At 44.2% G+C, this 13,910-nt stretch overlaps 1 protein-coding gene and 1 pseudogene across 2 annotated transcripts; one reads left to right on the forward strand and one right to left on the reverse strand.

Annotated features, from left to right (window-relative positions):
- Positions 1 to 241: 241 nt before the first annotated feature.
- On the reverse strand, positions 242 to 676 carry LOC307195793 (ribosomal protein eL22-like 1; annotated as a pseudogene). The gene is made up of 2 exons: positions 575 to 676; positions 242 to 506 (listed from the first exon to the last, which is right to left on the reverse strand). The product of its transcript is annotated as a ribosomal protein eL22-like 1 (transcript).
- A 9,442-nt stretch (positions 677 to 10,118) lies between these two features.
- PNRC2 (proline rich nuclear receptor coactivator 2) lies at positions 10,119 to 13,901 on the forward strand. The gene is made up of 3 exons (XM_079943285.1): positions 10,119 to 10,450; positions 11,344 to 11,549; positions 11,848 to 13,901. The coding sequence occupies exon 3, from the start codon at positions 11,866 to 11,868 to the stop codon at positions 12,283 to 12,285; it is 420 nt and encodes a 139-aa protein (XP_079799411.1). The 5' UTR covers positions 10,119 to 10,450; positions 11,344 to 11,549; positions 11,848 to 11,865; the 3' UTR covers positions 12,286 to 13,901.
- The last annotated feature ends 9 nt before the right edge of the window (positions 13,902 to 13,910 follow it).

Genomic DNA, 13,910 nt, shown 5'->3' on the forward strand with positions numbered 1-13,910 from the left:
GTATACCTGAAACCAACAAAACATTGTAAATAAACTACACTCCAACAAAAATTTTTATAAAAAAGTATTAAAGGAAAGCCAGCACCATATAAACAGCATACACTTAAATCAAAGAGATGAATGCTTAACATAGAGTAATTTTTTTTATTCACTGATAAACTGAAGGTCCACTTCAAGATGTTTCTCTTGTATACTTCATTTGTTTTGTGAGCAAGCAAAGCCCTGAAAGGGACGGCTTCATCTAGTCCTCAGACTCGGATCCATCTTCATCCTGACTAATCTGGAAGTAACGAAGTTCATAAGTCTCCTTGTCAGATGCAACCACACGGAGCCAATCACGAAGATTGTTCTTTTGAAGGTATTTCTTGGTAAGGTATTTCAAATACCTTTTAGAGAACTTTCTCAGAAACAACTGTGATTTTATTCTTGAAGGGTTCAATGTGAACGACATTCCCAAGATTTCCAGTTTTTCCATTCACTTTAACCTTCTCCCGTAGAAACTGTTCCTATTTTAAAACAGAAAAAAATGCCACACTAGGGAAGAAAACCCTAGATATTCACTAGGGAAGGTACCAAAATTTCCAGAATCAAAAGTTCCATCTTCCACTGGATGAGTAAGGTCCAAATTAAACTTCCAGGTTGACTTCTTAGGCTTCTTGTCTTTCTTCACCGCCATCTTGCACGCCGGCAGCGCGATCCTAAACTCAGTTTTTACTCAGTAATTAAAACTGGTCAGTCCCGGTTATAATCAGAACTCTGAACTTGGTTGAGAGTTGATGCTCTCTTCTTCCTTATTTCTCCTTCTGCAGCTTGCTAACTATATAGCTTTTGACATCTCTGAGATTTCAGTCACAGAGGAAGAAGTGTAAAGGAGAGAAGGAAAGTTCCTTCTGGATCAGAGCTCTTGTCAGATGGCTTCATGTTTTCCTGGCTTGATGAATATCAAAAGCTGCCTCTTTTGCTCTTGGGCACTTTGGGGGGTCCTTCAGGAACTCCTGTTCGTGAGTTCACCTGGCTGTAATTTCTTTGCAGTGGGCTGTGCTCCTCCTTAGGCTGGCTCCTGCAGAGGCTCCCTCAGCTGCTGCCTCTTAGCAGTACGCTTTCACTGCAGGAATACCCTTGTGGGCAGGATCCCTCTGAAAATAACCCCACGTATGGGAGACTATATTTATAGTCTAGTTTTTCTTTGCTTCCTTTCTAATTGGCGTTAAGAATATATGTGCAAGTTTACTAGGCTGATGATAGCCTGGACTCAGAAGGGTGGCTACCTTCCATTCCAGAGCAAGCTGTATTCTGAGCATTTTCTAGAAGTACAGACCCTGAAGACTAGGTCAGTGTAGCAGGCTAAAAGCAGAGGTTTTTGTATCTCATTGACCCAGGTGTGAGTTCTCTGCGTGTGATTTGGAGAAAATCATTTAACCTATCTCTCTGAATCTCAATTTTCTCATCTGTTAAATGGGGATAATAACATTACTTACCTTAGGGGGATTCTGTTGAGAATTAAATAAGATAATGCGTATAAATTGCTTAGTACACTGTCTTGCTCATTGTAAAGTGGTCAATACTTACCCCTTATTATCTAATGAGGGGTACATTTGGAATATGCAAAAGGACATAACTTTGAATTGCACAAGGTAACACTTATAACAAAATAAAATAAAGATCTATCAATTAAAGGCAAGGAGACGGTATGAAAATTCAGCCATGGTGAACTGGAGTCAAGAGACCAGACTGTCCTTGGGGAAGATATGTCACTTCCCCACGCATTAGAAGCTGTGGAGATTCCTTGGTGCTGTGTAGTCACACCATGGTGTCAACTAGGCCAAAGTGTTAATCGCCTATTAAAGCTATGTCGCTATGTCTTTTGTGCTGTGGCAAAACACAAGCTCTTGGGCCATGGAAGCTTGAAGCTCAGTCTCTTCCCAAACCTATGCAATCAGCCAGAGAACATCAGCCACGTGAGTCAGTGGAAAATTCCAGATGTTTGTAGCTCATTAACTGCCAAATCGGTGACTATGGAGGCTGTCAACTGTGCTGAGTAAGTAGACCTTATTAGCATCATGTTCCCTGAAGAAAGAACTGTCTCACAGGCATATTTCTTAAAGGGGCCACATATAACATGCCATCTTTAAAAAACCTTTTCAGATTCTTTAGACTACTTCCCTTCTGTGTAAATGCACTAACTCCTCTTACAGACCCAATGTCACAGAAGCAGCCATAAATAACAAGGAGGGAGGACTTCCCTGGTGGTACAGTGGTTAAGAATCCGCCTGCCAATGCAGGGGACACGGGTTCGAGCCCTGGTCCGGGAAGATCCCACATGCCGTGGAGCAACTAAGCCCGTGCGCCATAACTACCGAGCCTGCGCTCTAGAACCCGCTAGCCACAACTACTGAGCCCATGTGCCACAACTACTGAAGGCCCTGTGCCTAGAGCCCGTGCTCCGCAACAAGAGAAGCCACCGCGATGCGAAGCCTGAGCACCACAACGAAGAGTAGCCCCCGCTCGCCGCAACTAGAGAAAATCCGCATGCAGCAACGGAGACCCAATGCAGCCATAAATTTAAAAAAATAAAAAATAAAGATAACAAGGAGGGAGAATAGTATCTCAAAGCTGGAAGCCTGAGACTTCAATTTTACCCTGATGTTGGGGGCATACATTAAAAGTCTTACCTATATATTTACTCTAGTAATTTCATCTCTAGGAATTTATTTAAAGGGAATTTATTTTAAAGAAAATTTATTTAAGGAAGTGAAGATTTATCTATAAGGATGTTCAACTCAGCACGTAATAGCAAAAGATTGCAAGCAACAGTGGGGGGGGGGGTTGGTGAAATTAACGACAGATGATCACAACATAAACACTGTTAACAACCATGTAGGCATGTATATATACACAGAAACACGTTCACAATATATTGAGTTTAAGAAGTGAAAAAAAAGTCATAACAAAAGAACATATGCCATTTATTACCACTCTTATAACAAGAAAAAAAAAAGCTCAATAACAAGGACTTTCTATGTGCCAGGCATTGTTCTAAGTACTTCAAGGATGTTGACTTAGTTAATTCCCTACACTAACTATTAGGTATTGTATTATCCCCATTTTACAGATGAGGAAATTAAAGCACAGAGAGGTTAAAAATCCTGCCAAGGTCATATGCCAGTAAGTCACAGAGCTGAGATTTGACTCTGGACAGGCTTTGGAGTCTGTGCTCTTACCACTCCATACTGCTTCTCAGTATAGAAAAAAGGCTGGAAGGACATCCTCTGAAAGTCTTATCTCTGTGCTTATCTGGGAGGCAAGATGTTTTATTTTATTTTATTATTTTTTTTTGTTTATCCGCCTCTTCTACAGTTAACACACGTTACTTATGTAACAAGATAAACTCCAATAAAAATGTTTAAGAGAGAAGATCTTTGTTGCTGACTTGAAAAAGTCTCTCTGAGCCTTAGTTTCTTCATCTGTAGAATGGTAATAACACCTCTCCTGTAGAGCTAATGCCAAGATTGTAATAATGCTTGTGAAAGCACTCTGATAGTGTAGATTTGGAATGTGTTAAAAGTGCTACGTGGGGCTTCCCTGGTGGCACAGTGGTTGAGAATCTGCCTGCCAATGCAGGGGACACGGGTTCCATCCCTGGTCCAGGAAGATCCCACATGCCACAGAGCAACTAAGCCCGTGCGCCACAACTACTGAGCCTGTGCTCTAGAGCCCGTGAGCCACAACTACTGAGCCCGCGTGCCACAACTACTGAAGCCCACGCACCTAGAGCCCATGCTCTGCAACAAGAGAAGCCACCACAATGAGAAGCCCACGCACCGCAATGAAGAGTAGCCCCCGCTCGCCGCAACTAGAGAAAGCCCGCACGCAGCAACGAAGACCCAACACAGACAAAAATTTAAAAAATTAAAAAGAAAAAAGTGGTAGGTGCTACAGTACAAAGCAACACAAAGTAGAAAGTGACAAGGCAAGATGTCTGCAGGAATTCAGAGATTGTCAAGCTGAGCAGACATGGTGTGAGAGTTGGAGGGGGCTCGTATCTCATCCGATTCTCTTTAGCGACTCCAACGACTTCTGAGCTGAGGATTGTGTGCCTCTTCCTCATGCCCTGGGCGTGACTAGTTGGGAGACAGGTATTGTCATGATCTTATATATTCCGTAAGTTGTTACGGAAAAACCTGAGTGAACTTTTTGGCTAACCCAATATAAGTAGATAGCTCTCATCTCCCACTATTTTTTTTCAGTGAGTGTCCCAGATTTCCTCTTATTATCAATCCAGTTGCCCGTCTGAACCTGTTTTGGTTGTTCTTCTAAACATTGCTTCCCATCTCGCTGTTCACACAGCTTCTGACCTGAAGGACTGGGAGCTCAGCCCCTGCAGTGGGCCAAGGAATGGACAGCTTGGCTCAATGGACTAGCAGGGAGCTTGCTGGTAGAGCCTGGAGTCCACTTGTGAGACAAACACTTTACGAAGTTAATCTAAGTACCTCTGGGTGTTCAGGAGCTAGTTTCTCGCTTTTTCCAGTTGTTTGTGTGATCACCACCTTTGAGGATTATGGAGGACAAAGGGGGTCCCCTTCACACATACATCCCCATGCTAGGGGACTGCCCTTAGAGAAACTTAGAGCAGGAGCTGTCAACCAGAGTGAGACACTGGAATGAGATGCACGGTAGGCAAAACTTGACTTCCACTTTCGTAAGCTCTTCAGCTGGACCTGAGAATTAAATTGATGTAAAGCAGACTAACAAGGTAGACACATTCAAGTCTATTTAATATGTTTTATGTGATGCGGAGCCTTCATGGGAAAATGAAGACCCTAAGAAGTGGTAAACCCTAAATGCTTTTCTACTAGATTGAACAAAGGCAGGCAACTGTGGAAAAGTAACTAAAGTATATGGAGAGCCTAAAAGAAGATAAGAGTTGTTACTGAATTTGGTCCCACTCTTCACTGCCTGCAAAATCAATACTCTATCAGTGTTGATAGAAAGGAAAGTTGCCTTTAAACTGAATGCCGGCAAACTGGGGAGAAGGTGGACTCAGCATCCTCCAAAATCACATCTGAAGTTTCTGCTCGGCCATGAAAGTTTTTAAAAGGAAACAGGGAAGTAATGTTAGTTAACCATTGAGATCGGGGGCCAGAGCCGTCCCCATAACCCCCTGTGCAGGCTTGTCGACTCCTCCTGATCTTTCTTTCTTTATTTAGAAATAAGCCAAAGGCCAAATGAATTTTAAGTAAAATAAGTCCTTGGGGACTCATGATCTTTATTTAGATGCTATTTTGTTTACATGGTTTGTTCAAGAGATTACTGAAGGGGAAGCTAGGAAAGAGATCCGGTCATCTGTTAATTACTTATTCTTCATGTCTACTTCACTCATCTAGGGAAAGAACCAACAAGCTAGGCAAATTATTGTGTGATCAAAAGATTTAAAAGGGGTACTAGGGCCGGAGATGAGTAGAGCATGGGGATGCCTGGTTTAAGATTAGTGTAGAGATAAAGAGCTCTCTCCTGCAGAGAGCTCTTTCCTGCAAAGAGCTTTTTTTCTGCCAAAAGCTGCTCACAAATCCCCGCTTGTCAGAACATCGTTCCCTCTCTATGGGATCATGGGTGAAAGTCCGTCTTCTGTAACTTCTTCATGCTGACATAGGACACTGTATCCTTAGAGTGGAAGATGTCGACACGGGTATGTAGCATCTCCCTGATGACAGTTGTCTCGCCCCTTTACATATATGGGCAGAACAAGCTACAATTATTTTGATGCCCACAAAGATATAGATTATTATGAGCAGTAGTGTTAATCCCATTCTCTTAAGGCCAGTTCTTGGAGCTGTGCTAGCCATAGTTTCAGTACTGCTCAAGATGGAGCTAACTGGTCATCATGCAGTTAGCTTTTGCCCTCTGGTGGCAGTTTCAGTATCTGTAAAACAACTCAGGAAGGTGCATCAGACACTGAGTCTGGGACTCTGTTGTCCTAATCATTAGCTGCTTGAGCCTGCTCTTTTGTGACTCAGGGAGGCCTGGGAGACTTCAGCTTTTCCATAAACAAGAGGCAGGAGATGTGAATGGGCCTTTGTATCAATACTTGGGGAGGGGTGGGGGGCGGCCCACAGGGCTCTGCTTGGTTCCAGACTTACTCTGACAAGGTCTGTTTGCACAGAATTCTCTTGGCCTTGACACCCTCCCCAGCCCCCGCCACCCGTCTCTGGTGATAAGAACATTTCTTTCCTCTTGGTATAGGAAGGGTATCTTTTTTTTTTTTTTTTTTTTCTGGCTGTGTTGGGTCTTTGTTGCTGCACGTGGGCTTTCTCTAGTTGCGGTGAGCGGGGGCTACTCTTCGTTGCAGTGCGCGGGCTTCTCATTGCGGTGGCTTCTCTTGCTGTGGAGCACGGGCTCTAGGCGCGTGGGCTCCAGTAGTTGTGGCTCGCAGGCTCTAGAGCTCAGGCTCAGTAGTTGTGGCCCACGGGCTTAGTTGCTCCACGGCATGTGGGATCTTCCCAGACCAGGGACTGAACCTGTGTCCCCTGCATTGGCAGGTGGATTCTTAACCACTGCACCACCAGGGAAGCCCAGGAAGGGCATCTTTCACAGGGGCGTTTTCTCCTGCTTTCAGGAAGAAAAGGGGAGGAGGGTCAGAGCACCCTTCCTGCACCTGCTGTTTTCCAAGTGCCTTTAGCTCAAAATAATCATTATGCCAAAGTGGCATATTTAGGAGTGGCATATTCTGCCAGCCTTCAGCTGGAACTGGAACACCCAAGCACCCATCCTCAAAGATTCTGATCCTGGGCTGGGGGTCCAGGCAGCAGAACCCTTTAAAGATACTGAAGATTGAGAATCGCTGGGTCAGAGTCAGAGGAAGTGTGGGAGTTTCACATTGACTTCCTGTGCCCCATTTAGTAATTAGACCGAAATGGCTGTAATGGCTGAGGACTGATTTGCAACCGCTCTGGAATGTGTGAGCAACTGGGGAGCGTGCAGCAGCTGCTTCCCCAGGAAACAAAACCACTGTGCGCGTGTTTTGATACCAGTTTGGCAACAAGATAAGAGTCCTAACGCACATCAAAACATCAGGCAGCTTGTCCGTCCACTTTCCTCTTGGCAGATGCCAAGAACTTGCTTGCCCTAAATGAAATAAGCCATCAGCTGACACACCTGCAAGCCTTCAAAGCTGTCCTCTGAATTCATAGATGAGCTTGAGGAAGAAACAGAACCAAACCGGCTTGTTTTGAGATAGACACCGTGGCGGGGTAAGTGATCCAGCCCGAAAGCCAGTCAGTTCAACTAGAGACTTGTTCCAAATATTTGGCAAACTCGGGTGTTTGTCTCACTTGCTCTCCCCCTCGTGGGATCTAAATTGAATAAGCATCCGCCTGCAACTTGCCAGTTCTCCAAAGCTGGACTTTCAGAAATGTCTTTTGCCTCACTTCTACTTACAGATTAGGTGGGTAATGTTGATTTTTAGCTCCCACAGATACATAATGCAAAACAGATTCTCGGGGGAAAGGATTTCAGCGAGTGTGGAAATCCTCTCCTTTTACCTTCCATTCTACAGGGTCTGAGCCCAAGGTCTGGAACCTGCACTCCTTCGCAGTGTTAGCAGGTTGATTTTTGTGTTTGCATACAACTGGCGCTGCCTGTCCTTGACTCTCTGGGGAAGAACTGAGGAAATGAATCTCCTCAGACACCAGCTTCCCTCTCGGAAAAGTGGTAAAGGGAAAAGCTTGCTGAGATTTTTAGGGCTGCGATGGAGCCTCATCAACTGCTGTATTCCCAGGGCTTGGCGGAGTGCCTGCCTCAAAGAAGGCACCAGGTAAAGCTTCGTTAAATAAATGCTTGGTATTAAACACCCACGTATTTATTATGCATTTGGTGCCCAGTATTGGTGGCTGATCGACATCCTGAGAGCTGTTTGTTTATATCAACATTTTCCTATTTGATCTGAGAATCACTAATTGGATCATGTTGGTGGAACCGACTTTAAAGCCCAGCCTGGGACAGGCAGAGGCTGTATCAGATGTCCTGAAAAGGATGTGATTTTTAACTCCTGCTCTCCAGTTCTGAGCTGTTGTGGGCACTTGGTAAATATTAATGAAGGATGAGGCTGGAGCTATATTGGGAGGCTCCTGGGAGTCTGGGACATGGTAAAGGCTTTAACGGCAGTCTTTGGCGGGCAGCCTGACTCTGACCTTCTGGCAGAGAAGCTGGCTCAGCCAGACGGCAAGATGGAGGCTTCACCCTGCCCAAGCTTCCCCAGCACCCCAGTCAGCAGCCAGTCAGTGTCTGCTCTGGGCAAAGCACATTTGGGGCCCTGGGGAGGACACAGAGGTGACACGGATGCTGCAGGGAACACAGGGTGGGCTCTGGAACCTTCGTGTGTGGCTTTCAGCTTTAAACTGGCCTCAGAGTTTGGATCTGTACAGTGGAGATCAAAATAGCACCTACTCCACAATTTGTGAAAATTAAATGAAATGATGTAAGCAAAACAATTTAGCACAAGGCAGAGGGAGGCAGAGTAAGTATCCAATACAGTACACCGTGTGTGTGTTTGCAAGCATCCAATACATTACCCGTATGTTTATACAGGTAAGATCCGGAGGGTGATTTAATTTTGTAATACAATTTGGGGCCAATGCAGTGTTTGTCGTTGTTGTTGTTTTAAAGTAACACAATCAGATCCGTGAGGGTAGAAAGGAGGGTGAGATAGGAGTATAGGAGGGATGAATTTGAAAGATATTTGGATGATGATAATAAAAAAGAATTAGAAAAGAGAAGTGCTCGGACTGAAACCAGACTGTTCATTTTACAAATCACTATATTAAAAAATATATTGTAAGGGTCTTTTCTTAAGTCAAAGTCTTGAATCCATTAAATACAGCCTGGTTGTAATCTGGTTGGATGTCTAGCCTCTTGAATTTTTAGGAAATAGATTACACTTTAGATTTAGATTACACAGTAAGGTCGCTTACTATGTACATCTTACTTGACTATAATGATTAGCAGCTGAAAGACCCATGCTCAAAAATATCTTTTCTATTCTACACATTTCACCAACCTAATTTGATTAACAAACTCCTCTTTTAAATTGGTTTTCTTAAGAAACTTAATTAAGGTCCATGGCTACAAGAACATAGGGGTGGGGGATGATGGTAGCAGAAAAACTGAAGATTAAAAAACGAATTATGTGGGACTTATAAAAAGTACATATAAATCCTGTAACAAAAATGCGTACATGTTCATAGAAATTGGTGTTCTTTAAAACACAAACTCTGGGTTGCTATCCATTTACTCCAAAGAAGTTGTCCTTTTCCTCTTCCCTGCACCTTGGTCGCATAATCAACTGAACTCTACCTTTTCTCCCCGCTTTCACTTACAAACTGGGCAGAAAGGGAAATAAGGGAGCCCCATTCTCGCAGCAGATTTTTCTTGTGCGCTTACAGTGTGCTCTGCGCTCGGAGAAAGAGGTGTGTGTGTGGGGGGGGGGGGTGGGCAGACACGTAGCCGCCACACCGTGTGACTGAAGTTCAGAGCCAGTGGGACACAAAAGAGGAACTGATTAACTTGATCCGCACCTGTGTCGGAAACGCCTTCACAAGGGAGGCAACTACTCAAGAATTTCGAGGCTGCGGGCAGGGAGGACAAGAGGGAACCGCAGAGGAACCGCAAGCTGGAGAGCTGCAAAGAAGTCCCCGTGGCCAGGGAACAGAGTGACAGGAGTGTCAGGACTAAGTGGCCAGGGGCCAGCTTCAGAAATCAACTTGCTGGAGTACCTTCCATCAGTAAGAGATCGAGTACACGACTCGGTGAACTTAACTCGGGAACTTAAAGCCCCTTAGCTGACTCCCCACGGCGGGGAACCATTGGGTTCCAAGGGCCGCGGGCCCCGCGAGCCGGGCAGCCCGGGTGAAAGCCGCTGCCCGGGCGTGCGGCTGACGCCCCTTCCCCGGCGCGCCGGCCTCGGGCCCCGGAGTCGCCACGAGGGGGTTGCGTTGGCCGTGTTCTGTAAGTGCCGGGCGAGGCCGGGCGGGCACCTCCGGGAGAGGCCGGTGTCACCTGGTAGCCGGCGGAGGAACGGCAGCCGGTGCCGCGGCAGTTGTTCCCGACATGCTCTTCTCGGGGAGGATTTCAAACCCTCGGCCGCAACCACCTCCCCTCCCCCGGCCCCGTCGGGCCTCAGCAACAGGCGGCGGCCCACGTATCATTGGCCGGGCCGCGCAAAGGCGTGTTTTGATTGGCCGCCGCGCCCCCCGGCCCCGCTCTAGCGCTCACCGCCGCCTCCATTTTGTCGGTAGAGGCAGAAGGGGAAGGTCGGTCGGGACGCTGAGGTGGCCTGCAGCTGTCTCATCGGTGCTCGTGGGCTTCGCTCGTTCCGTGCCTCGTCGCTCCCTGGAAGGGGAGGGGGCTTCGACGCCGAGCAGGAGCCGCCGCCGCCGTAGTCCCGGGTTCGAAGTCGGTGAGTGGCGGCGGCGCGGCGGGTGCGGCCATGTTGGCGGCCGCGCTCCCCATTGTTGGGGGAAGGAGGCGAGATCCGAGGCCGGGCGGGCGCTAGCGGCCCGGAGGAGCGGGTTCCCGGGCCGGGCTCGAGGAACGCTGAGCCGCTCGGAAGCCCAGCGCCGTCGGCAGAACCGAACTTTCCGGGCTCGCGTTGGGAATGACTCACGATCCGGGAACTAATTTCTTTAGGGCTGTTAACATAGTCTGGAAGGGCCGCTCACCTTTTCGAAAAGAAGAGGGCTTCTTATTTGTTCGGTAACTTGGTTTCTTGGAATATCAAATGAAATCTCGAATGTTTAATGTTCACGATAGGGAGGCATTTTTTTGTATTTAAGAACTGACTTCGCTTGTTACGGCTTGTGAAACTTATTTTAAGACGGGGAGGAGTCAAGAGTTCATATCCAAAGGAAGAGCTGCATGACGTAGACACGTTGGGAGAGGAGGTTTTGTGAAAACAGATATGTGGTGTGTCCAAAGACTGGGAAATTCTGTGGGACTTTCAAAACATGGTCTTTAGTAAAGATTTTAAGCCCATTTCTTGGCATGGCTGTAAAAGTTAATGCTTCCGTGGTTTAACATTTTGGTCACAAAATCCGTGTGAGAATCTGAAAGGTTCCTAGGAAAAAGATGCAACTTGTTGCGGGATTTGGCGGACACCCCTCCCCAGATTCCTCAGGGTTTCCTGGATCTCGAGGGTATTTAAATGATGACAGTTACAAGGTCAAAGCCATCTTTAGAGACTTTATTTTCTGCCTTTTAGTTCAGGAAGTAGTCACTATTTATGTAGTAAATATAAAGGATCACTTTCTCCTGTGTTTTTGAATTGAAATAATGAAATATTTGCTTTTCTAGCTAAGACTTCTCTCAAACTTGTGTGCTGAGGAGACTCAGATGTTGGCCTCAGCTCCTAGGCTGAACTCAGCAGATCGGCCCATGAAAACTTCTGTATTGAGACAAAGGAAAGGATCTATCAGAAAGCAACATCTATTATCCTGGGCGTGGCAGCAAGGAAGAGGACAGGTGGTGGAAATCCTGCAATCTGAAAAGCAGACTGAAAGGTATCAAAACCTTCCCGTTGTAATGGGGCATTTTATGATGGACTCATCCTAAACTGTTTTTATTTTTAAATAGAGGATTATTCAGAATTGTGGATAAGCTCACTGTTCTTAGGAAGGTATAATAAAGTGCATGTAATGAAGTGTGAACAGTATAGTGAAGTTGAAGCAGCCGAATAGCACATATTTGGGTCTTGCCCAAGATTTCTGGAGTTACAAATTGGAGCTACTGAAGTTTCTTAAAGTTTTGAACTATTTGAAGTGGAATTCTACTCAATATTCTGTTTACATTCACTTACAGGTGACAAAGAAGCTGAAGATGGGTGGTGGAGAGAGGTATAACATTCCAGCCCCTCAGTCTAGAAATGTTAGTAAGAACCAACAACAGCTTAGTAGACAGAAGACCAAGGATCAGAATTCCCAGATGAAGATTGTTCATAAGAAAAAGGAAAGAGGACATACTTATAATTCATCAGCAGCTGCATGGCAGGCCATGCAAAGTGGGGGGAAGAACAAAAATTTTCCAAATAATCAAAACTGGAACTCTAGCTTATCAAGTCCCACCTTACTTTTTAAGTCTCAAACTAATCAGAACTATGCTGGAGCCAAATTTAGTGAGCCGCCATCACCAAGTGTTCTTCCTAAACCACCAAGCCACTGGGTTCCTGTTTCCTTTAATCCTTCTGATAAAGAAATAATGACATTTCAACTTAAAACGTTACTTAAAGTACAGGTGTAAAATGAGATAAAGTATTATGTGTTTAAATTTAGTCATATTTAAGGATAATTGGCAATTGTCTCAGACCAAATTCACTAGGGAATTTAATCTGTAAAACTGCTAATTAATGTAGAAAATATAATCAGACTTAACTGTTTTGTGTGTTATGTGCACTGTGATGGTAGAATCAGTGCAAGTTAAAATAACTAAATTATTGATAATTGTACTTCATATCAATACTAAGTGTTCTCAATTGAGTAACCATTCAAGTGAAACCAGTCAAGTTTAGATTTGGGGAATGGTAAAGGAATCAACTTTTTCTATTGCCTGTTGGGGGAAAATAGTAATTTAAGATTATCATTCACGGATCAGCAGAGTGACTTGTTGAGATCTGGCAAATGTGATTGTAAGCATCCAGTTAAGACATACAGGGGTTGAAAACTAGCTGAATATTTGAAAGTTTAATGTCCTAAACCAGTAATATGCCAACAATCTGATGCACTGCCAAAAGAAAATGTGAATTTTTTTTAGAGTATAGTTGTATTTTAGTGAACTGTATGGTGGGGAATGCGGAAAGGGCACTAGGGGCTATTTAGAATGAAACAGTATACCCCATTGTCCCTGTAACTGACATGCAGTGGATAGGTGTCTGCCAACAAATGCACCGAAACCATTTTATATAGAAATAGTATTCGGTGTTCACCGAGTAGCTTTCAGAATACATTTTAGTATTATGGCACTGCACAAGCTATTCTTACAGTGATCTGGCTTCAAATCATCCCTGCAAAGCTTGTTTAAAGTTGGGAGCTATATAATGTGAAAGTTTTACGTATCTAGGAAAGAGCCATGTAAATACATGTAATAAACTTGTAGCATATGTAAAGTTTTGTTGGCGTTTATCCTACAAAAATAGAATATTTTAGTATGAATTTGCTGAATGTAAGACATGGACTCTTTTTATACTATGGCCTAATTTTAAAGGTCCAAAAAAACCTTGTTTTTAAAGTTTGCCCTTGTGCTAAAGTGCCACTGTATGTATACTATAATTGATCTTGCTGTAAACTATATTTCAAAGTAAATCCTAGTGTAAGAAGTTTTATATAACTGAAAAGGTAGGTTTTAAGCTGCTAAAACACTTCCTATTTTTGAGAGATGTGAAATGCAGTATGGGATTATTTTAATTTCTTAAGCCCAAAGATTAACTATTAAGGGGTTCCTCTTACCTTAAAAGATTAATTTTGGCTTTTAACAATTTGTGTAACCTATGAGTATAGTGTACAATGCCAGTGGGGTTTTTTTTGGTCAACAGGTACAACCCAGGGGACCACTCATTGCAAAAGATGCAATTTCTTGCCTAATACCATGATAACATGTTTTGCTTATCTTAAAGATAAGCGCTAATTATAACAGCCAACTCAGTAGTAAATTAAAAGGAAAGTGTGTGTGTGGGGGGTCTATTTAGAATGAGTGTAGGTGCCCTCTTCTCTCATTTGGCAGCTTTTTTGATACTTTTAAGCAGAATGGGTAAGTTGTATTTCTCCAAATTCAGGTGAGATAATATTGCCCATATCAAATAATGATAAAAGACAAGTTTATATAATAGTACTTAATGTACATACAGGAATTTGAAGCATGAAATTAAAAAA

Source organism: Stenella coeruleoalba (assembly GCF_951394435.1).
Source record: "Stenella coeruleoalba genome assembly, chromosome: 1".
Taxonomy (NCBI): Eukaryota; Metazoa; Chordata; class Mammalia; order Artiodactyla; family Delphinidae; genus Stenella; species Stenella coeruleoalba.